This window comes from Bufo gargarizans, chromosome 1 (genome assembly GCF_014858855.1).
Source record: "Bufo gargarizans isolate SCDJY-AF-19 chromosome 1, ASM1485885v1, whole genome shotgun sequence".
Classification (NCBI taxonomy): Eukaryota; Metazoa; Chordata; class Amphibia; order Anura; family Bufonidae; genus Bufo; species Bufo gargarizans.
The window spans coordinates 654938217-654962512 of NC_058080.1; the positions used below are offsets into that span (position 1 = coordinate 654938217).

General features: G+C 43.8%; 1 protein-coding gene across 2 annotated transcripts in view; it reads left to right on the forward strand.

Annotated features, from left to right (window-relative positions):
* Positions 1–15686, forward strand: part of SSBP2 (single stranded DNA binding protein 2) — a 191232-nt gene extending 175546 nt beyond the window's left edge. For both annotated transcript variants that reach the window (XM_044276018.1, XM_044276019.1), the window contains 10 exons: positions 1–71; positions 2147–2214; positions 6324–6372; positions 9072–9107; positions 10573–10627; positions 10771–10841; positions 11094–11172; positions 12791–12819; positions 14531–14629; positions 15078–15686. In XM_044276018.1, the coding sequence (XP_044131953.1) occupies positions 1–71; positions 2147–2214; positions 6324–6372; positions 9072–9107; positions 10573–10627; positions 10771–10841; positions 11094–11172; positions 12791–12819; positions 14531–14629; positions 15078–15107 (587 nt within the window). In that variant the 3' untranslated portion in view covers positions 15108–15686. The remainder of the gene's footprint in view (positions 72–2146; positions 2215–6323; positions 6373–9071; positions 9108–10572; positions 10628–10770; positions 10842–11093; positions 11173–12790; positions 12820–14530; positions 14630–15077) is intronic.
* Positions 15687–24296: the final 8610 nt, after the last annotated feature.

Below are 24296 nucleotides of genomic sequence, written 5' to 3' on the forward strand. Positions count from 1 at the left end.
GACATCCAAACATGGGTGGGCCAATGCAGAGAATGAGTGGCCCCCGAGGAATGGTTCCTCTTGGTCCACAGGTAAGTAACCTATGTTTTAGTATAGTGTATATAGTATAATGATGTATTTAATACAGCCAGCCAGGATGTTTGTGGTCGTGTGACACTTGGGGCAGTTTGTGACCTCTTCAGGATCTTGAGGACTTGGAGGGGTTTGAAAGCCGTCATTTGTAAGGCTACTTTCACACTAGCGTTCGGGCGGATCCGTTCTGAACGGATCCGCTCATAATAATGCAGACGGAGGCTCCGTTCAGAACGGATCCGTCTGCATTATATTAGCAAAAAAAAGCTAAGTGTGAAAATAGCCTGGGACGGATCCGTCCAGACTTTCAATGTAAAGTCAATGGGGGACGGATCCGCTTGAAGATTGAGCCACATTGTGGCATCTTCAAACGGATCCGTCCCCATTGACTTACATTGAAAGTCTGGACGGATCCGCACGGATCCGCACGCCTCCGAACGGCCAGGCGGACACCCGAACGCTGCAAGCAGCGTTCAGCTGTCCGCCTGTCCGTGCGGAGGCGAGCGGAGCGGAGGCTGAACGCCGCCAGACTGATGCAGTCTGAGCGGATCCGCCTCCATTCAGACTGCATCAGGGCTGGACGGCTGCGTTCGGGTCCGCTCGTGAGCTCCTTCAAACGGAGCTCACGAACGGAAACCCGAACGCTAGTGTGAAAGTAGCCTAAGGCCATTCAGTGCCAGAGTCTTTATCCCCTCGTTCTTTTGATTTCCTTCTATATGCAGATATAGTTTTGCACTGTGATTTAAGGCAATTTATAGTAAATCTGTCAGATCCAGCCCCTCCCAACTAACCACCACTCACAAATTTTAACACATTTACAAGGGTTGTCCCAACTGGATCATTTATGGCATATTGACAGGATATGGCACAAATGTCCAAAAGGTACAGGTTCTACCTCTGGGACCGACTCCTCTCTCCAGAAAGATGCCCCACCGTGAAGTGAAAGGTGAGTACACCACTCATGCACAGCTTTCTCTTCATTCACTGCTATGGGACTTCCATGTATAGCCTAGCCTGCACTATTTTTGGAATTCCCATAGCGTTTAATGGAAAGAGGTTGCACGTGCATGGCCTGCTCTTCTTTCACTTTTGGGCCCCAATCTTGAGATAGGTGCTATACCATAAATGTCCCAGATGGAAATACCCCTTTAAGGAGTGTAACAAAATCTGTGACCTTTATACACCAGAAAACTGAAAACAATGGTTTAATAAATTCCCCCCTTTGTCTCCACAACTCGGTTCAATTGCCAGATGGTCGATGTAGTGACGTCCCATGATTTAAGCATCTCACAGCTCATTCACAAAGGGATTGCAGAAAGAATCCGATTAAACTGTGATGATATTGATGCAGCCCAGGCAATATCTCTATATGCAGATTACAGGGGCTGTACGCATTTTAAGTGAATTGGGCTAACACAGCCTGTGGTCATGACTAGGGATGAGCGAATAGACTTCGGATGTTACCACTTAGAACCGAACCAGAGTTCAGGAAATGTTTTTTTTTTACAGTACAAATTAATTTATGAAGTTATTACCCTAAGTCTCGCGAGACTTCGCGAAGCAATAACTTTGGCTCATTGGAGCCAATACATTCTAATACTGAACAGTATTGGAACAAAGTTTTTTATGCGAATCGACTTTGGATGTTTCATCCGAAGTAGATTCACTCATCTCTAGTCATGACTCATGAGTGGTGCTGTTTAGGAAAAGAAGCAAACCCAATGTACTTTTTTATTTTATTTTATTTTATTTTATTTCTTACTGGACTGTGCAGGATACAAGAACATGGTGTGCTGCGTTTTTTTGTATCTTTTTAACATATACGTTAAACGGAGGCTTAAAACGTTATGTGAACTTAGTGGGCAGTTTTTTTCCATGGCTCTACTGAATCTTTGACTGTTTTGAATGCCGGATGAATGAAGGACAGTCCTCTGCGCTGTTTGATGTCTGCTGACAGTGCCTGAACACACACATCTGCAGGGCTGACATTAATATGTTTTTTTTTTTTTTTTTTTCTCTCTTTGGTTTGGTTTCTTTTGTTTTATGGTAGTCTGACCCTTGGTTATCATTACAGAGTTACGGAGGAGGGATGCGACCGCCACTGAACGCACTTGGTGGCCCTGGGATGCCTGGCATGAATATGTAAGTGGACATTTTTAATAAATGTGGAGCATCGGATTATTACATGTGTTTTTATCCCAACTAGAGATGAGCAAAGTATTCAAAAATTCGATTCGGCTGCTTTGACGAATTTTACCCAAAAATTTGCTTTGTGACAAATGATTTTGTTATGAAGCGCATTTCTTTGTAAGTAGTGGGTGCAATGACAGGGGGCGGCGATTGCTCTGCTCCCCGTCAATGTACCCCTCAGATGCCCCATTCATGGCTGATCGCGGCATCTGACAGTAATAACACAGTGTAAAATTTTAAAAATCAATAAATTTAAATCATACTTGCCTCATCCATTTGCTCGTGAAGAGCTGTCTGCCGCCTTCTTCATTGAAGTTCTAGCTCGAAATCTCACGCGGCCCCTGATGACGTCATCACGTCAGCCGGAGTGGTGACATCATACGTCACTGTGCACTGGATTTAGTGCAAGATCTTCAATCAAGATGGCGGTGGCCGGCCCATCGCGAACAAATGGATGAGGTAAGTATTTTCCCTGAAATCCAGATTGAAGACTTCGATTTGCTGAACACTAATCCTGACTTTCAGGGTTTTAATGAATTAAAAGGGTTATCCAGGAATTGATAATGATGACGTATCCTCAGGATAGGTCATCAATATTATTTCCAGGATAACCCCTTTTAACAAATCACAGATAATGCTCGTTCTCATGTGCGATCAGCGGGATATATCACTTTTAAACTGTGCACAATGCCTGGTAGGGCTGCCTCCCCTTATTATGACTATATCTGTAGATGCTAGATCTGATCTGCAAGAAAATTTACTTTTAATTCATATGCAAATGAACATGTAAGTGTACCAAGAGCCTCCCGCTCTTTCTCAATTGACAGGGCTAGGCTTCCCCCACATCATCATGCCTGACCCTGAAATCCTGCATCGGCTACGCGGCTTCAGCCTCAGCACATGCGCAGTACAGCCCTCTGTCCTGGACATTGCACATGTGTGGCTGGGCCAGTGAGCTGCTTGTGCATGAGATGAGGTTGGAACCAACGGTGCGGCCAGGTGTGGTGACACAGGGGAGCCCGAAAGAGAGAAAGCTATTGGAAGGGTAAGGGCTCCGGCCCACCTCGGTGCACTGGAGTGGTAATCTGAATATGAATTAAGTCTGATATCTGAAGATTGCCAGCTTGGATTTGGCATCTACAGGTATGGTTATAATATGGGCATGCAGCTTCGCCTGGCATTGTGCACAGTTTTAAACCTTTCTTTAAAGGCAGAGTTATTAAAGTGGTTTTCCATTTGGAGACTTACAGCATGTCATTCAGATCAGTAATTACAGCGGTTGTCTCACGTCAGCAAATTATATTTATCATGTAGAGAAAGTTAATACAAGGCACTTACTAATGTATTGTGATTGTCCATATTGCCTGCTTTGCTGGCTAGATTCATTTTGCAATCACATTATACACTGCTCATTTCCAGGGGTTAAAAGGGTTTTCTGTGATAAGGTCATCAGTATCTAATCGGTGGGGGTCCAACACCCAGGACCCCCAACGATCAGCTGTTTGAGAAGGCACCACTGCTACTGTGAGTTCTGCGGCCTTCTTGCAGCCTACCAAACACAGCAACGTACATTGTATAGAGGATGTGCTTGGTATCACGCTCATCCCCGTTTTCTTTTACGGGACTGAGCTGCTCTTAGGTCACGTGACTGATGAACATGTCATCACTGTCCTAGGGAAAGCTGAGAACAGCTGATTGGCGGGGGTCCCGGGTGTCGAACAGTCACCGATTGGATACTAATGACCTTTCCTGAGCCTAGGTCATCGGTATCAAAATCTCGGGAAACACAAAGGCTAGGGCTAAACAGTGACATGTGTTGCATGATAAAAGGGTACAACTGCACTGCAACATTCATGTCTCGGGACATTTTTTTGTAATGATAGTCAATGGTATCGCACTGGGATATGCTGCATCTGCAACACGACAGTCGTACAGAAATCCAACTTGGATGGATTTTTGAAGATTGTCGCAGTCGCAGCATGTCCCAATGCAACACCGTTGACTATCCTTATGAAAAAAAAAAGTCAAACGACTTTTCTGCTACACATGTAGCCCTAGCCTAAGGCTGTAATCCAGCAGCCGTGGTCATGCTTGCACACAATAAGAAAAAGCGTTGGCCTTTCTGGTGGCCTGGAGCGTGGGAGCGAGCATAGGCACTCATGTGCAACAGCACCTGGCTCCACCGCCTCATATCTGAGCTGCAGCCATGGCCCTGGAAACGAGCAGTGAACAATGCAATGGGAAAATGAATGAAGCCAGCAAAGGAGGCAACATGGACAATCACAGTACACTTGTAAGCCCCTTGTAGTAACCAGGGCTGTGGAGTCGGGGTTATTTTTGGCTGGAGTCAGAAAAAAAGTACTCTGACTCCAGCTTAAAAATAAAAATCTCATAATAATATTGTATAATTAAACTTTCTTAGGAACTTTAGAAATGTTAATAATAAAATATCTTTATGTTCTATCAATCTGAGGCTCTTATTGGGTTGTCAGAGATGTGACAGTGTGATGCAGAGAGTAGTAGAGAGGTTGTTCCATGAAGGAGGATCTAAGGCAATACTTTCTGAGGACAAATTCAAAGATTTCTTATTGAAAACGTTGTTACGCTTTTCAGTTATTGCATATTTACTTACAGGAAAGTGTCACCTAGAAAACATGTACCGACATGGCTACAGAGCTGGAGAAGGCGTGAGTCTATCCGTACCTTTATTGTACCTGTGCATGGCTGCAATCCTTTAAAAAATGCTTTTTTATTGTCACTGTGAAGGGTCAAAGAGGCGTGAATGAGGCACTGAAGTGCCCCGGCCTGCACGGTCTAGATCCACTCTCTGAGTCCTGCTGAAAACCCGCGCATGTGCCGTCAGTGACAGAGTGATACCTGACGAGCCCTATCTCTCGGTCACTGATGGTGCACGCACAGGTTTTCAGCAGGACTCTGAGAGCTCGGTCTATCAATCATGTAGAAAGAGGGTGGTATAGCAGAGCCGATAGAGGCGTTGGGCCGGGGCACTTAAAGGGATATTCCCATCTTAAAAAAAACATGTCCGCCGGGCTCTCTCCGGCCTCTTTGTCCCGACCCTTGGGACACCAGGAGGCTGTTGAGAGTTAAGTAAACACCATAGCTTCCGGGGCTGTGCCATTTGTGCAGCTCCCATTCAACTCGGTGGGAATTACCAAATTGCGTATCTCCACCGCTTTGGCTTTCTCCGGACTCCCGGTGTCCCCAGGTTGTGACAGAGGCCGGCGAGAGCCATGCGGCCATGTTTTTCCATATTGGAATAACCCTTTAGGTGCCTTATTCACGCCTCTTTGACCCTTCACAACGGCAATAAAAAGCATGTTTTACATAATTCCTGCCACTGACACGTACAGTAGAGGTCTGTGAAGTCTCAGTGCTTTCATCCCTATGCAGCCATGTCACTATGTGTTTTCTAGGTGACACTTTCCCGTTTAAGTTATTTGTTCATTTTGTTATTTGTTCAGAAATTGTATTGAAATCAGCTTTATGTTCTATCTAAGCAGCCTGATTATTGATATAATGGTGAGAAAAGGCCCGATATTACCATTTTCCTACAGGATATTTCTTATTACTATGTACTGGCCATTTATGAAGGAGTCGGACCTTTGGTGTACCGACTCCACATCCCTGGTAGTAACTTTCCCTACATGATAAATGCAAATTGCTGAAGTTAGACAACCCCTTGAAGTCTCATCTGTTGGGGTTCAGCAGCTGGGAACTGAGTGCGTAAATGGCTGGTCATAAATGGAAATAGAAAACAATACATTCACTAAATGATTTTACATTAATTTCATTTTTTTAGTACAGATTATTAAGCAGTAATGATAGCTTAATCTGTATATAAATGAATAGGGCCCAATTTGAAATCCGCCCTCTTGAAGTTCATGACATCACTTTGTTGTGGAAGAGGCTGTCGAAGCCAGTATATGACATAACACTACAATTTATAACGTCACTCATGGACCTTCCGGATGGTTTTCAGTGGAAATATGAGACTAAAACAAGCTTTACTGATGTTTTATGTTCTTTATTCTACCACTCAGGGGTCCCGGTGGTGGAAGACCATGGCCAAATCCTGGCAGTGCAAATTCAGTTAGTATACGTTTATTTGATAATATTTCTATTACCTGTATTTTATTTTATTTTTTTACTATAAATTGTCTGTGTTTTTTAGTTTATGGATTTAATAGGGAATTTAAAGGGAACCTGTCTCCCGTACTATGCTGCCATTACTGAGGGCGGCATTCATTTCTGATATCGGGTGTCACTTCTGGGATGACAGTCAGTATGTTTAGAGTACTGACAAACCCAAACCCCACAGCGCACACCAGCACTGCAGGGGGGATGGGTCTGATGAGGCTTGCTGCCCCTGCCTCTGGATCATGACTGGCAGGTTGCTTTCCTATGAACAACGGGAAATATTTTATAAGAAACTGCAATAATTCTACAGAATGGAGCTTTGGTTTGCACAGGGCCATGGAGTAATGTTCATTATGTGGACAGACCTCTACATTAAAGGGAACCTGTCACCAGGATTTTGTGTATAGAGCTGAGGACATGGGCTGCTAGATGGCAGCTAGCACATCCGCAATACCCAGTCCCCATAGCTCTGTGTGCTTTTATTGTGTAAAAAAAAAACAATTTGATACATATGCAAATTTACCTGAGATGAGTCCTGTCACTGACTCATCCCAGGTAAATTTGCATATGTATCAAATTGGGGGTTTTTACACAATAAAAGCACACAGAGCTATGGGGACTGGGTATTGCGGATGTGCTAGCGGCCACCTAGCAACCCATTTCCTCAGCTCTATACCCAAAATCCTGGTGACAGGTTCCCTTTAAGCCATCCACCTGTCTTTATTAACCCAATTGAGTGGGCGCAATAACGTACCTCCGACTGCAGAGCCTCCATCTAATTTGAAGCTTCAGGAAGGAAGGAATACTCTGGTTCTCCTACCCATTGAGATATCTGTAATTATGGCAGCCATAATTTATATTCTTAACATTCTTGTACATGTGATGACAGGATCCTGGCCGATTGTTGCTGCTTTACCTGTCCAAGTCCTTTAAAGTGAACCCGTCAGTGATTTCTTCTGCCCAATTTGAGAGCAGAATATGACAGAGGGAGAGAAGCTGAGCTCTGTAATCAATTAGGTTTATCACAGAGGAAAAAGCTGAGTAAATCCTGATAGGACTCCTAGGAGAGACGGTGAGAGTCCTGCTGACCCCGCCCACACACTGATTAACAGCTGGACGCTCAGTCTCTCCTAGTAGTCCTGTAAAGGTTTAGTATGCTTTTTAGGCTACTTTCACACTAGCGTTCTGCTGTCCGCTCGTGAGCTCCGTTTGAAGGAGCTCACGAGCGGAGCAGAACGCTTCCGTCCAGCCCTGATGCAGTCTGAATGGATGCGGATCCGCTCAGACTGCATCAGTCTGGCGGCGTTCAGCCTCCGCTCCACTCGCCTCCACACGGCCAGGCGGACAGCTGAATGCTGCTTGCAGCGTTCGGGTGTCCGCCTGGCCGTGCGGAGGTGTGCGGATCCGTCCAGACTTACAATGTAAGTCAATGGAACGGATCCGCTTGAAGATGACACCATATGGCTCAATCTTCAAGCGGATCCGTCCCCCATTGACTTTACATTGAAAGTCTGAACGGATCCGCTCAGGCTACTTTCGCACTTAGAAATTTTTCTAAGTTATTAATGCAGACGGATCCGTACTGAACGGAGCCTCCGTCTGCATTAATATGATTGGATCCGTTCAGAACGGATCCGATCAAGCGCAAGTGTGAAAGTAGCCTTACTCAGAAATCCTGTTCCAAATAATATAAACCTATATATGACAGAGCTCAGCTTCTCTCTGTCATCTCCTGCTCTCAGATAGGGAAGCAGAAATCGCCTGACCGTTTCACTTTAAAGGGATAGTCGGAGTTCAGAGTTGAACCTGAACATATCCTCTTCTTCACCCAGGCAGCCCTTCTGAGATGAACGTTAGAGCATTTCATGCTCCATTGCTGTATTGTGCAGGGCAAGGTCTTTTTTGTTTACAAACTCCTACTGCTAGGCGGAGGCTTCTGCCTAGCAGTGTTCACGGGGGATGTCACCAGCACCAATGGGCGGCCTGTAAAACGGCAGCCATAAAGCCTACCTATTAGTGCTGGTGACGTCACCGGGAACACAGCTAGGCGGAAGCATCCACCTAGCAGAGACCCGGTATGTCACCGGATCTAATGAAAAACCCTTTCCCTGCACGGTTCAACACAGAGCAAGGGAGAGTTTTGGAGTATGTCTTCCTGGGTGGAGGGGATATGTCCGGGTTCAGCTCTGAATCCTGACAACCCCTTTACGTTTCTGTGCTTATCTGAGATTCCACTTGCATGTAATACTACTCCCCCCATACACATATACGCTCTGCTGTGCCAACAGTGTATGTGAAATAACCTATACCAGACACTTCTGGCAGTGGCTTATTTTTCATGAGAACAAAGATCAGGCATGTTGAAACCCAACGTGCCTGATCCTTCTTATCCCTTACATATGCTGTTTGTGGTTGTAGATCCCGCTGAAATCACCACGTTTTGCTGACTTGTGTGTATGGCACCTTTTTAGAGGCAGCTACTCCTAGAAGTGATGTGTGTCCACCTCGCTTTTACGTTATGTCTGTGTGGCACAGGCCGAACAAATCCAACTAATAGATGACGATATGTCCTGCAAGCAAAATTTCCCCCTCAAGTGAAGAGGTTTTCTCTGAACAATAAAAGAGTAACTTTGATTTTTATTTGCTTTTAGATATCCTACTCGTCCGCGTCTCCTGGGAATTATGTGGTAAGTTCATCTGGTTTTGTTTGCTCATTGGAATTGACGTTACATTTTATTTAGTCAAATAAATAGTTATCCAGATGTTAAGAGGAGCCCTTGAGTATTGTCTGCGGATTGAACATCTGAGGCGCTTTCCACTGTTTTGTCTGACGTTTAATGTGCATATGTTGATATTCGTTTGAAGAACCGTTACCAATCTGGGCACAGATGCAGAGGGAGCCAGGCTTTCCTACATAACAGCATCCACCGCGATGCACGCCACTGTTAAAGGGTACTTCAGAATCATTTCCAGCAATGAGCATTTTGGAATCCATTGATTACCTCTGCCGTTTTCTGGAGAGGTATAATGTGGTCAGTTTATGGAGAAGCCATAAAGCTACTGGAGTGGAAACCATGGAAAGCAAGAGTATACGTTCCGCTTATATAATTTAAATGGGTCTTTTCTTTTATAGTAGCGTTTAACCACTTGTTTCACGTGAGATTAGTTGATGCAAACCCTTACCATTATAAGATTTCAGTGAAGCTACAGCTCTTCTTTCTCATGCTCCCTAATAAGTTTTTATTTTTAACTTTTATTTATGCTCCTGCCATTCACTAAACACTTTGGTCGTCACTTAGTAAATGGCCCTGTATAGTTGTGAAGAGGTGGTGGCACTTTTCACCAAACACCAAAATTACTTTTAAATTGGTGAACAAGGGCAGTAAAGTGACTTGTTCTCTCACCGTGTTTTATTTTTTTTATTTTTTTGGTCTAAGATTAAATGGGTCACCAGTAATTTACTGGTTGGGGTCCCACTCTCAGCTCTTTTGAAGGGCACACACTGCTAGGCCAAGAGTTTCAGCCCCTTTTTGTATACCGAGCACAGTACCCTACGTTGTAGGGTAACTGTGCTTGGTATTGCTGCTCTGTCCCATACTCTTGAATAGGACTGAGCTGCACAAAGGCCATGTGACGGGGAACGGGACGTCACAGGCCAAGAAAGGGGCAGCAGTGCTCGCTCAAATGCCACGGACACTTCCAAAAACTGATCAGCGAGGGGGCTTGGCGTCAGACCTCATATTCATGTCCTATCCTGAGGGTAGCGCTGCCATATGCCCCAGCGCTTTACAGGCCCCTTTCATAAACCACATCTGTTCTGTCACCATAAATCAGGCTATTGAGCCCTCTTCAAATAATAATTAATATTCGGGGGTATAATGATTATCTGTCTCATGTATTACATGCTTCAGAGCCTTTAAGAAGTAGAAATGTCTGATAATTCACCAATAAGTAGCCAAAGTTCAGCAGGCTGGTTTCAGGTTATCATCTGAGTAATTTACATACATGCATGAACCTTTTGACATCTGTGTTAGATATTCATCTTGTTGAAAGTTTTATATATATAATTACGGTATTTTGGGGCAGGACTACTAGGACTTGGAGTCACTACTGTGATACAATATGAACTGTCTCATACATTTGTCATTTCAGGGTCCTCCTGGTGGTGGCGGACCTCCAGGCACACCGATTATGCCCAGTCCAGCAGGTAGGTGTTCACTCTTCTTCACATACAATTACATGGAGATGCATCTACTCTCTTCCATACGTGTTGTATGTACAGCGTATGCACTCATCTGCTGTACATGAGGCCATGCCCTTACTTCATACATTATTCGTGTCTTCTTTCAGATTCCACAAACTCTGGAGACAATATGTACACATTAATGAATGCAGTACCTCCTGGCGCCAACAGACCTAACGTAAGAGATGGGGTGCGGTAGGGTGTGGTTTTAATTGTATAGAGTCAATTCTGAGAAACTGCTCTTAGGCCAGTAATACAATTTTTGTAAAGGCAGGGAATGCTTTAAAGTAATAAAGTAGCCAGTGCTCACCCCTTTAGTCCCCCAGTTCGACACTGGTCTCCAGTTACTTCTGGGCAGCTCTAGCTATGAAAATAGTAAAAAAAAACACTGCTGTACTTTTTACCAATTTTTTTCCCCCTTTAATACTAGTTCCCTATGGGGCCTGGATCGGACGGCCCTATGAGTGGATTAGGTGGGATGGAACCGCACCATATAAATGGCTCATTAGGTAAGACCCTTATACATCTACTATATAAACCTATACAGGTTTTGGATTTGTGAAAGTTTTTGACAACCCACTTTTCAACTGTGCCCACATTACTCCCCCATTTGAAACTAATGTCTCCATACAGAGAACTGCTATCGGTTGGTAATGGCATCCAAGCTGTGCCCCTTAGGCGCCCTTTAGAGCGGGGTATCAGTGGATTTTGGTGCAGTCACATTCCTAAGCACAATTGCCACATCTGTCTGCGCCTTCATGCTTAAATCTATATCCTTCTTAAAGGGGTTGTTTACTGAGCACTGAGGGGCTCAAACGGACTAATTTGCATAATGTAAAAGGCCACATATCTCCGCAGCGATGCAAGAAAGTGATTGATTGTTTTTATCACCATGATCAACTCTACCAGGTGATATGCCTGGTTTAATAGGGTTGATCATGCTGACAGAGTAGCTTTAATTTTGGTTTGGGGCCAGTTCCAAATTTTGCTATGGTGCCCTATGATTTCTCTGTACCCTCATGGATTCAGGAGTCACATATGACTGTCAGGCAATTTACAAAGTGACTTCCTAGTAGTTGACAGCTGCAGGTATCCTTGAAGGAGTTGTCCAAGTTAAATTTATTGATGACCTATCCTCGGGATAGGTCATTAATATCAGATGGGCTGGGATCCGACACCCGGCCCCCCTGCCGAACAGCTGTTTAAAGAGAAGGCGCGCGCCGTTCCAGCGCTGCCTCCTCTTCATTGTTTACCTGCTCGCCGTTGCATCTGCAGCAGATGTAATTACATAATTAAACCATTCATTTCAATGGTACGGATCGCTCCTATACAAGTGTATGGGATCGATCTGTCCCATTGAAATTAATGGGACGGTTAGGTGTAATTACATCTGCTCGCCGTTGCATCTGCAGGTAAACAATGAAGAGGAGGCAGCGCTGGCACGGCGCGCGCCTTCTCTTTAAACAGCTGATCAGCGCGGGGGGGTGGTGTCGGAACCCCCGCCGATCTGATATTTATGACCTATCCTGAGAATAGGTCATCAATAAATATAACTTGGACAATCCCTTTAAGGACTATAATGAGTAAATTGCCTACTGGGTGCCCAGTGTCAAAGGGGCATGAACCTGAGCCTCCAGGACACTCTGCTGGAGCTGCTCTGACACTGTCCCCGCTGATTGGCCCCTTTGACACTGGATGGTGGGGTCTAAAGTTATAGCGCAATTGCAGCGGAACTGGGGGGAGGGACAATAGAAAAGAGAAAAAATAGTATCTGCAACCAGGAACAACAATCAGTAAAGGTATGTTGTCAGTGTTACTTTTTGCACTTTACTTTTTTTTTTTCATGTTTTAATGCAAATGTGAAAAGATCCAAAGCTGGATTTAGTTGTAGCTCAGGGAAGAGACTATTGTATTCATTAATTAATGCCACACAAACCCACATCACTGCAATGATTGAGATCTTCTATATGCCTGGATACAGAAGTGCCATTAACTGTGAGAATGAAGATTACTTACTGCTTACAAATGTCCCATAAGCACCTAGACGCATTCTTATTGCGCCTAGTAATTGATGGCTGACGTTACTGTGTGCCAGGAATTGTTACTCATCATTGCCTTGTTTTGTAGGCTCAGGGGACATGGACAGTATTTCCAAGGTGAGTTCATGCTCTGAATGGCATGGGATCAGCAATGATGAGACCTGTTCTCTCCTGTACACATAATGTTGTCTTTTTATCCTTTACTATACCTACGTGAACTTTTCATTGCATGTTTATATTTTAAACCCAAGACCTAGACATATATGAGATGTTCCAGGACCAGCATAATAATGGTCTATCCATAGGATAGGTCATCGATATGAAATCAGTGGAGGTCTGACACCCGGCACCCCCACCAATCACCTGCTTATGACGGCTGCAGGTTCCGGAAATAAACCATGTATGGAGCCAGAAGACCACAGCGCTGTACACTGCGTAGTGGCTATTCTCTGGTACTGTAACTGATGTTCCTATTCAAGTGAATGCACGCTGCAAGCTGCAGTAACCAAGAACGGCCATTACGCAGCCGGCTGTGTAAACTATTTACTTCTGGAACTTGCAGCAGCCAATCACTGGGGGGTGACAAACAGTCACCAATATCATACAGTATGGATAGGTCATCAGTGTGTTAGTCTCTGAAAAAACCCTTTAAAGTATGCTTTTAATCCCAATATCTTTTTACCCCTAGATACAGGTAGGAGTAAGGCGACTTTCACACTTGCGGTAGCCTTTTCCTGCACGGGAACAGGATTCTGGCCCCATTCACGATCATGTGGGCAGGCCAGAGGTCTGGCCGCAGCACAGCAAACATGCCAAGAGGTGACCGGACAAAAACCACAGCATGTTGTAGTTTTATTCCGGCTGCAGCTCAGCATGTTTGCCGTGCTTCGGCTGCCCGGCCCCATAATAGTGAATGGGGCTGGAGCGGACCTCCGGCAGCACAGTGGACTAGCGGTAGCACGGATCCGGCAGGATGTTCCCCCACCCGGACACAGCCTGCCGGAAAAGGCTACTGCAAGTGTGAAAGTAGTCTTAGGGTCTAATTAAGTGGACCGATGCCGGGGCGAGGAACAAGTGCTTAAGTTGATCAGCTCTTGTCTAAAGGGCCTTTCATGTGGCCTGATGCAAAGGGGGATTGTTCATCCTACATTGAGGGTGCAAATTTTCAGCATCACATCCCATTCACTCAGGGATATGTTCTGACGTCAAACAAGGATTTTTGGTGCCACATGACAGATGCGATCACCCAACGAACAAGTGTTTGTTCATTTGTCGAGTGATCGGTGAAACTTCAATACAGGTCAATTATTGGGAACGGGTGTCTTACGAACATTTGTTCCTGACATGTGACCCTGATCCTCGTCCCATACAATAGGGTCCTCTGTTATGAGATGTGTAGTGCGCTCCTTTCTAGAGAGGAGAGAAGGTGGTCTTCCATGATTTTCTATGATAAAGTAGTGGTTGTGTAGGATACAGGACTATTTTTTGAATTATTTTGCCAGTGAATGGAAATCACCAGTGACTAATAGAGCAAGTCTACTGCATCTGCTACTTCCATCCCATAGACTTGAATAGAGAGAGCGGCCACCTCTCTTTCATCCTTTTTTTAATGTGACCGCTATCGGCCATCTTGACTAGCAGAATAGGGGTCAGGAGACCTTCATTTACCCGATACAAGTGGATACCAGCGGTTAACGTCCACCTAGTGGACATTTTTTGGCATATCTTGTGCTGATATAAATGATGCATTCTTTTTTATAAATGACTTGTAGTGAATTGCTAGAGATCGATACCTTACATAACATGTATCCTTCACTCCTACACACAGAACTCTCCGAACAACATGAGCCTGAGTAACCAGCCAGGCACACCACGAGATGATGGAGAAATGGGTGGAAACTTCCTAAACCCCTTTCAGAGCGAGAGTGTAAGTGTCTTACCTCCTGTTTTATATAATGTACTATTATGCTAGGGGCATGTATTCTTTTTGGCGCATTTGCTTCATAATTAGGTCTAAAAATTCATGCAATGTTCCTGAAATCTGCCAAATGTTTTTTTGTTTTGTTTTTAATGACCAGTCTAGATACAATTGCATTAGTAAATTTGCACTATTGTCTGATCTGTGGAGAGAAAAAGCCACTTTCTGATGCCCGAGACGAGCCATGAAAGCGGTCAAGACTGAACATAACTATAATAATAGTTCAGCCTCTGTTCTTGGGTCATGTGCAAGAACCTCCCAAGGGAGAGAGTAATAAGCTGCAGGGAAGGTGCTCCTCCAGGATACACCTATGTTTGGTATACAATGCACTGTATAATGTCCTGTATATAATGGAGTGGTCTACTTTGCTAACTCTTGGTTTTTTTCCCCTCTCCAGTATTCCCCTAGCATGACAATGAGTGTGTGATTCATCATCATGTCTCGTCATGAAGACTGCAGTGAGTTAGCCCTCTTCACAGACCTGCCCTTGAGGAGAACCATTCATCACCATGCCATTTAACTTAAGGATCCTGGTCCCCGTCACATGAAACCTTTTTTTTTTCTATATCTTGCCATTTACACTGTTTGTGAAGAAGCGGGTCCAAGCGTAAAACTCAAGAGACTGTAAAGAGTGGCAAATGTAAAAAAAAATTGCCCTAAACTGAACTGCAATTTATCATCTGTACATATATATATAAATATATATAAATATATATATATTCCCACAGGACATTGTAAAAGGATATTATCACATGCCATCTTAAGTAGCGAGACATAGAGACGTCTGTTCCATCTTATTTTATTATTTTTCTCCACGTTTACATTTTTGAATTACAAATTGTCGCATTTTCTCCCTGAACTATTTTGTGCTGTGTATATCACTGCTTAATAAGTTATTTTTTAAGGTAAACTCAAATGTTGTTCTGGTTTTTGTAAATGTCTGCAATCATGGATAGGAATAAAATGCTTACGAGTGCTTTTATTAAATTGCTTTTGATACAAGTTATCCTATGAATAACTGACTGATGGGCTGGGAAATTCAATTATGTCATTTGAGAGACTTGTGTAAAGGTGCAATTTTGTATATAAAAAATGAAATCTTCAAGAATGACACAAGGACATTATTATTTTAGTGCTTTGAAGACATTATACATCTTTTATTTCCTGCCTTCTCAGAGTTGTTAATATTACAAAGATGATAACAAACACAAATAAAGCAACTTATTTTCTTATTACAGCGTAATACCTATACCGGCCATGAGTGAGACCTAAACACATCATTTACATATGAAGGAGCTGTATTGTGCATACAAATAATTTCTTCACAAAATACACATTGATGACATCCTGCCAAATCCATGTCTTCTGAAGATCAGTGGAGGCTGTTTCGGCACACAGTGATTGTTGTGTGGCCGAATCCTGGCAAATTTGCTGGGTAGTGGCCGGCTCTCTGCCGGACCCCAATATAGTCAAATGGGCCAGCAGACATTGCATTAAAGGGGTTATCCGAGACTAAAAAATGTCCCTCACACTGAATATACTTACCTGGGTCCCCACGCCGCTCCTGTTCCCTGCACCGCCACCGCTACTTCTCCCCATGCGCGGATGAAAACATCCAGTGTCGTGGTGAGGGGTGGGGCAGCCAATGGCAGACGGGGACGAGCCAGCAAAGACTGTCGAGGAAAATCCACATAAACTACACTGCCGTGTGAATATCCTTCTTGCACCTTACATGTAGCAGTATGACTATTTCCCAAAACATGTAGCAAAACTGATCCTTGGCAGAAAAGCATTTGACAACTCCTTAGTGCTGCCCTGTATTTAAATTGCTGGCCTGACCTCTCCTCCAGAAGAAGATATCATAATTATTAATTTTTATAAGCACAATGACAGCAGTAGGGCACAGTCCAGGATTGTAGAGGTATCACCCAACAGGAGCTTTTAGGCTTGGGCTACACAGTGACTTTGACCATGACACATGATGCATGAGCCAAGATTGCACTGTAGCCCTGCTTGCGTTGCATAAATGAAAATGAATGGGATCACATCGCCACCCACAAGTTACATGTTGATTTTCTTGCAACTGTCAGGTCGCGGCAACGCAGTGCAACTCTGCTCACTTTCATCATTTGCAATGCAGAAAGAGCTAAACAGCATTCTTTGGTCGTGCGAGATGTGTGGCAGCCAGAGTTGCTGTATAGCCTCAGCCTTGTGGCCCATTCACACTACCGTATGGCCATTGTGCCCGTGTTGCAGGTCTGCAAAACACGGGCACGGGCTGTGTGAACTCCGTACTGCGGTGCGTACCCATTGACTTGAATGGGTCAGGGATCTGCAACATACAGCAAAAGATAGGACATGTTCTAACCTTTTGTAGTGAGAAGGCAAGGACACAGAAGGGCTTCCAAGCATTTCCGTGGACTTCCGATCCGTGCCTCCTCACAACAAAAGATAGGAATTGGTCGCAGACCCGTTCAAGTCAATAGGTCCACACTGCAGTATGGAGTTCACACAGCCTGTGTCTTTTTTGCGGTCTGCAACATGGGCACGGATCGCCATACGGTCATGTGAATGGGGCCTCTAATCTCCCTTGTCCCAAGCCTACGGGCTGAGTTTTGGGCTTGGTTCACTGACTTTGTATTGGACAGAAAGCAGATGGCTTCCTCCATAATGATGGGCCAGTAACCATGTTCATGCAGAGGGGGACCTTTCCTATTTTGGGTTCAGCAGGCAAAAGGTCAGCTATACCACATAGGAATTAGGCCTCATGCACACGAACGTATTTTCTTTCAGTGTCCGCTCCGTTTTTTTTACAGACCATATACGCAGGGCTGTGGAGTCTGAGTCGGAGGCAATTTTGGGTACCTGGAGTTGGAGTCGGCAAAAAATGAACAGACTCTGACTCCTACTAGATTTAAATTGGAATAAAATTTAAAAAAGCAAGTTTAAATGTCCCAATTCACAAAAAGTTATAATTAATTAACGTATTTTTTGCCCTATAAGACGCACCTGCCCATAAGACGCACCTAGGTTTTTGAGGAGGAAAATAAGAAAAAAATATTTTGAACCAAAAGGTGTGCTTTTGGTAGATTTTGAACTAATGGTGGTCTGTGGGTGGCACTGTTATGGGGGCATCTGTGGATGGCACTGTTATGGGGGATCATTGTGGGGGCATCTGTGGATGACACATATATAGCATCTTATGTGTCATCCACAGATCCCCCCATAACAGTGTCCCTGTGTAGTGAATGGGGGCCGGCATCTGTTTCTGCAATGGCAGCGGGGCCCGGTGCCTGCTTCATTCATAAAGTGGGCGGAGCAGACGCGTGACATAGTGAGCTACGCTACGAGCGCCCACCCGGCCTCCTGACTGCCAAGAAGTTAGTAGTAAGTAGTACAGCGCTAGATTTAAGATGATTGGAATACTTTACCAATACCCACAAGTTAGATATGATTACCGTATACTACAGTGAGCGGGGCCCGGTGTAGTAGAATACAGTGACTGCACCGGGCCCCGCTGCCATTACAGAAACATATGCTGGCCCCCAGCCCCTCCTCTCTCTCAGCCTATTCACCGGACGGTCGCAGCATTCGCCCCAAAAGACGCACTGCTATTTTCCCCCCATTTTTGCAAAAAATACGGCACTTCTCTACTGTAAGAATAAAGGCCAATGCATGCAGTGCGTCACGTTACCGCAAAACGAACACGTTAAGTGACCGTGAAGAAGCATGCTTTTCATATGCTTCACTATATGGCACGCAACGCACAGTTAAGGAGCCGCAATACTTATACTTTCCATTGTGTTATGTTCCGCTGTTACAGGGAACGCAACGCCCATGGTTAACCTAGCCTCTCACTGATAACTGATTAAGTAAATATGTTTTTTGCAGGACTAGAGACACTTGTATAAGTGACGGAAATAAATAGTCAATAGTTCAAGACTGAAGCTGTAAATCATTAGGCTACAAAAACTTGTAAACTCAGATTGTTCGCTTAAACTTTAATCGTGACTATGGGATTCTTCTAGGGAAATCATGTTTTAAACTAAATGCCCCTTCCTGGATCCTCCCACTGGCCTGTCTTCAGCAGAAGATCAGCACACAAAGGAGAAGGCAGCAGCTTCCTAGCCAGTAGTTCTGTGGTAATGACATGTATGTTGCCTTTCTTTCCTTCAAGGAATGTATAAAATACATTCGCATATTAAATACAGAGGAGTCTGAGTCAGAAGTACCAAAAACTGAGGAGTCTGAGTCGGAGCATTTATCTACCGACTCCACAGCCCTGCATATACAGAACCATTCATTTCAATGGGTTCGCAAAACAAATGGAAGGTACTCAGTGTGCATTCCATTTCCGTATTTCTGTTCCGCAAAAAAATAGAACATGTCCTATTATTGTCCGCATTACATACAAGGATAGTACTGTTCTATTAGGGGCCAGATGTTCCGTTCCGCAAACTACGGAATGCACACGGATGTCTTCTGTATTTTTTGCAGATAATTTTTGGGCGGACCGCAAAATACATGCGGTCGTGTGCATGAGGCCTTAGGACCCTTTCAGACGAGCGAGTATTCCGCGCGGGTGCAGTGCGTGATGCGAACACATTGCGCCCGCACGGAATCCAGGCCCATTCATTTCAATGGGGCTGTGTACAAGAGCGATGTTTTTCACGCATCACTTGTGCGTTGCGTGAAAATCGCTGCATGTTCTATATTCAGCGATTTTTCACGCAACACTGGCCCCATAGAAGTGAATGGGGCTGCGTGAAAATGCAATTTTCACGGATGGTTGCTAAGAGACGTTTGTAATCGTTTTTTTTTATGCAATTTTCACGGATGGTTGCTAAGAGACGTTTGTAATCGTTTTTTTTTATCATGTGTGTGCATAAAAACTGAACAAATGAACGCGATTGCAAACCAAACTGAATGAACTTGCTTGCGAAATCGCGCATTTTTCACTGAACGCACCCGGACCTAATCTGCACACACTCTTCTGCAAGGGGCCTTAGGATTAGACAAATTCGGATCCGGGATTCGAAAAACATGGCCACTTTCTTCTAAAAACTGTACCGTGTCCCATAGGTTGTGTGTGGTATTGCAGCTCAGCTCCATTCACTTCTTTGGAGTAACTAGAATAACTATGAATGATTGTCGCACTGTTCCAAAAAAAAAAAAGCAGCCATGTTTTTTTAACCCTGTAGATTAGATTTAAATGACTAAACTCCATGTCTATGAAAAACTGCATTGCATTAGAGGCAAAGAGGCTTCTGTTCACGTGATAGGGCCTGGGGTTCCATCACTGATATTTTTACTTTGCTGCTCTCAATTATGTTTCTAAACTTAAGTTTGTATGCAGTTTAATGTAATGTGGGTATATACAACTTAAAGCAGTGCTATATTGCAGCTCAGGTCTATTCAAGCAAATACAGCTGCAGTACCAGACATGTCCATAGCCAAAAGTGGCACTGTTTATTGAAGTCATTTCTAAGCTCATACAACCGTTTAAAATCCACCTGTTAATATGGTGTTTCAGGTCCAACATTGTGTAGGTTCATTCATTATATTGAGGTCAGAGTTCAGAATTTCAAATGGGATAAAAATAATTTTTGTTATGTATGTGTGTATATATATATATATATATATATATATAATTTATTTATTTTTACTTGCAAAGTAAAGGGGTCTATAACAATTTTGAATCTGCCCCAGTGTAATCCGTACATGACTGGCATGTCAGTGATGTGCAAGTTTACGGAATACAAAGCGTTATAGCCACCTGGAATTCAGGTGCCTATTTTGCAAGGAAAAAAAAAAAAAAAGGCAGATTACAAACATTGGGGGTCATTTATCAAACAGAAATAGGCCTAAAGGTCCTTTCCGCCGCAATCTGCGACTTCTCCCTCTGACACCAGGTCTAAGAAAGTGGGCGGGGAAGGGGGCTGGACAGCAGGTCTATTTCATTTACCATTTTCTACGCCCGTTTTAGGTGGAGAAAATGGTTTAAATGTAAGACGGCAAGGAAGCCGGCTTACATTTAGAAGCGTGTTGGCTAAAGTTAATGTGCCTCTTCATAACTCCGGCGGATCCACCACCACGTATTAGGGGTTATTAAGACTGGTGTCTAAAACATGGGTCTTTATAAATGGGCCCCATTGTTTTTATCATATTTAGAATAAGTGTTAATAAAGTTTATTTAAAGGTTTAGTTACACTATAAGGCATCTCAATCGGGTTGAGGTCAGGACTCTGACTGGGCCACTCCAGAAGACGTATTTTCTTTTGCTTAAGCCATTCTGTTGTTGATTTACTTCTATGCTTTGGGTCGTTGTCCTGTTGCAACACCCATCTTCTGTTGAGCTTCAGCTGGTGGACAGATGGCCTTAAGTTCTCCTGCAAAATGTCTCGATAAACTTGGGCATTTATTTTTCCTTCGACGATAGCAATCCGTCAAGGCCCTGACGCAGCAAAGCAGCCCCAAACGATGATGCCCCCACCATCATACTTCACAGTTGGGATGAGGTTTTGATGTTGGTGTCCTGTGCCCTTTTTTTCTCCACACATAGTGTTGTGCGTTTCTTCCAAACAACTCAACTTTGGTTTCGTCTGTCCACAAAATATTTTGCCAGTACTGCTGTGGAACATCCAGATGTTCTTGTGCAAACTGTAAGGATGCAGCAATGTTTTTTTTTTGGACAGCAGTGGCTTCCTCTGCGGTATCCCCCCATGAAATCCATTCTTGTTTAGTGTTTTACGTATCGTAGGGATGTTAGCACATGCCAGAGACTTGTGTAAGTCTTTAGCTGACACTCTAGGATTCTTCTATACCTCATTGAGCAGTCTGCGCTGTGCTCTTGCAGTCATCTTTACAGGACGGCCACTCCTAGGGAGAGTAGCAGCAGTGCTGAACTTTCTCCATTTATAGACAATTTGTCTTACCGTGGACTGATGAACAGCAAGGCTTTTGGAGATACTTTTATAACCCTTTCCAGCTTTATGCAAGTCAACAATTCTTAATCGTAGGTCTTCTGAGAGCTCTTTTGTGCGAGGCATCATTCACATCAGGCAATGCTTCTTGTGAAAAGCAAACCCAGAACTGATGTGTGTTTTTTTATAGGGCAGGGCAGCTGTAACCCACACCTCCAATCTCATCTCATTGATTGGACTCCAGTTGGCTGACACCTTACTCCAATTAGCTCTCGGAGATGTCATTAGTCTAGGGGTTCACATACTTTTTCTACCTGCACTGTGAATGTTTACATGGTGTGTTCAATTAAAACATGGTAACATTTAATTCTTTGTGTGTTATTAGTTGAAGCAGACTGTAATTGTCTATTGTTGTGACTTAGATGAAGATCAGATCACATTTTATGACCAATTTGTGCCGAAATCCATATCATTCCAAAGGGTTCACATACTTTTTCTTGCAACTGTACGTTGAAGTAGGTTTCTGGGTCCTAGCAGGTCCCACAAAGCTGTCCTTATTACATGGAACATGCCTGAAGGAGGAAGTGTGTAATATACTGACTATTCTGAAGTTGTGTGGGTCAGCCTCTTGGGAACCCCATGTGATGCTCTTCTTTTAAAAATCCAGCTTCTGACATCATATCAGTTACCAGGGCCCCAGTGTGGCCTGTGGACAGGACTAGAACTATCCCCCATACCTGGTGCATGCGCAGGATGAGATGGATTTGGATGTTTTCACATGCAGGTTCTTCGTAATTATGAAATGAATTGGTGCAGAACTTTGGATCTATCGGATTAAAATGTGTTCATTCACTTTATAATAAAAATAATTAGAGAACTAATAATACAGTAATAGCTGCAATGCCAAGAAACAAAGTCAAATCTAAGGCTTCGTTCACATCACTGTTCAGCCTTTCCGTTCTCCTGCTCCTAGACGGAAAGGACGGAGAAGGCACATAACTGAGCGGAGCCTAAGGACCCCATAGACTATAATGGGGTCCGTTATATTTCCGCTCAGAAGATGACGCAGTGAGATGCCGCACTCTTCCTGTTAAGTCCTGCGCATGCCATGCCAACATTTTTGACACATTTTTGTAATTGGCGCAAAACAAAATACCGAAGTTTTGCTGAGATTGTGTAAAACACTGAAAAATGTTAGCAACAATGGGGGTCATTCGTGAACATCACTACTCTTCTTTTTGCCGTATAAAAACTTGCAAAGGCCCCTTTTTTTTTTGCACCTCTTTTTTTGTGCTGCGTTTGACACTTGGGAGTGTCGAGGGAGTAGCGGGGCCCGGGACATCGGCCCCAATAAATTAACCAACATTTAAGCCTGGAAACTAATCTAGTCAGGGTCTGAAGTAGTTTTTACACCAGTAGCAAACCTCAGTATAAATTGGCCAAATCCCCCTTGCAGGAGAAAAGCAAAGAGTGGCAGAAAAAGCCGTTCTTTGTAAATGACCCCCAATATATCCATAAGAGATAGAATTTGTGTCCTTACATTGTAACTAATGCTTGTCACAGACTCACAGCCCACATCTCGTACATTTTATGTTCTTATGCAGCAATCGGTTTCTTATTGTAATCAGCAAATTGAGTTGGCAACAGCGCCAAACCTGAAAACCCAAGTTAAACATCTACGGCCTGTTTTATGCTTTACACCTCATCTGAACACTTTGTGGCTCATTACTGCTCCACTGCAGGATAATTATAATCCATAGTAAAGACGTAAGATGTCTACAGGGGCACAGTCAGGATGCCAACGATCTCATTTCCTTCACCTGTATTGTCCTTTTAAGACATATAATACTGAACGGGGGATTTGGAGCATCTCTAGTAGGAAAGCGCGTGTTGGAATGGAAGCTATACAGTTTGTGCTGGTAATCTTAGCAGATGTTCATACACTGCAGATGTGTTGCAGAAAGTTCTGCAGCTGAAACAAATTCATCCTATGCATCAGAATGGGACAGTCAAAGAAATTTCTGCGGAGAACCTGCCACATTTGAACATACCCTTAGGGGGCAGCCACCAGGGGGGAGATACACTGCGGATTGCATGGAAACTGGACATCATGATACAGTATTAAAAAAGTGGATGTGTGATATGGAGATCCACAAATAGCCTAGAGGATTTTAAATCCGCAGTATGTCAATTTATGTTAAAATGTTTTTCTAAAGGTGGGTTTGCACTAGCGTTATGACATCACGTTATAGGTTCCATTTATAACAGAATGGCCAGGCGGAATGCAAAACGGAAGCCTTTAAGAGGCATTCCGTTTTGCTTCGTCCTTATAGAAGTCTATGGGCAAGCATAATGGAAACCAGACCGATCAGTTATGCTTGCCCATAAACTTCTATTAGGACGGAGCAAAACGGAATGCCTCTTAAAGGCTTACGTTATAAATGGAACCTATAACTGAATGGCATAATGCTAGTGCGAACCCACCATAATGTGAGTGCAGCTAGACATTGTCGTAAAGTGAGCCAAAGTTCAGGTGTAATCAGGACAACATCTGGCGCTATATAGCACATTGAGTTTTAAAATAATCCACTGCGTCTAGCTCACCATGGGGGGTGTGGCCTAATGGGAAAGGGGTGGGTCTTAGTGGAAAAGAGGCATGGTCTAAGATGCATAGCAACTCAGGTGATAAATTC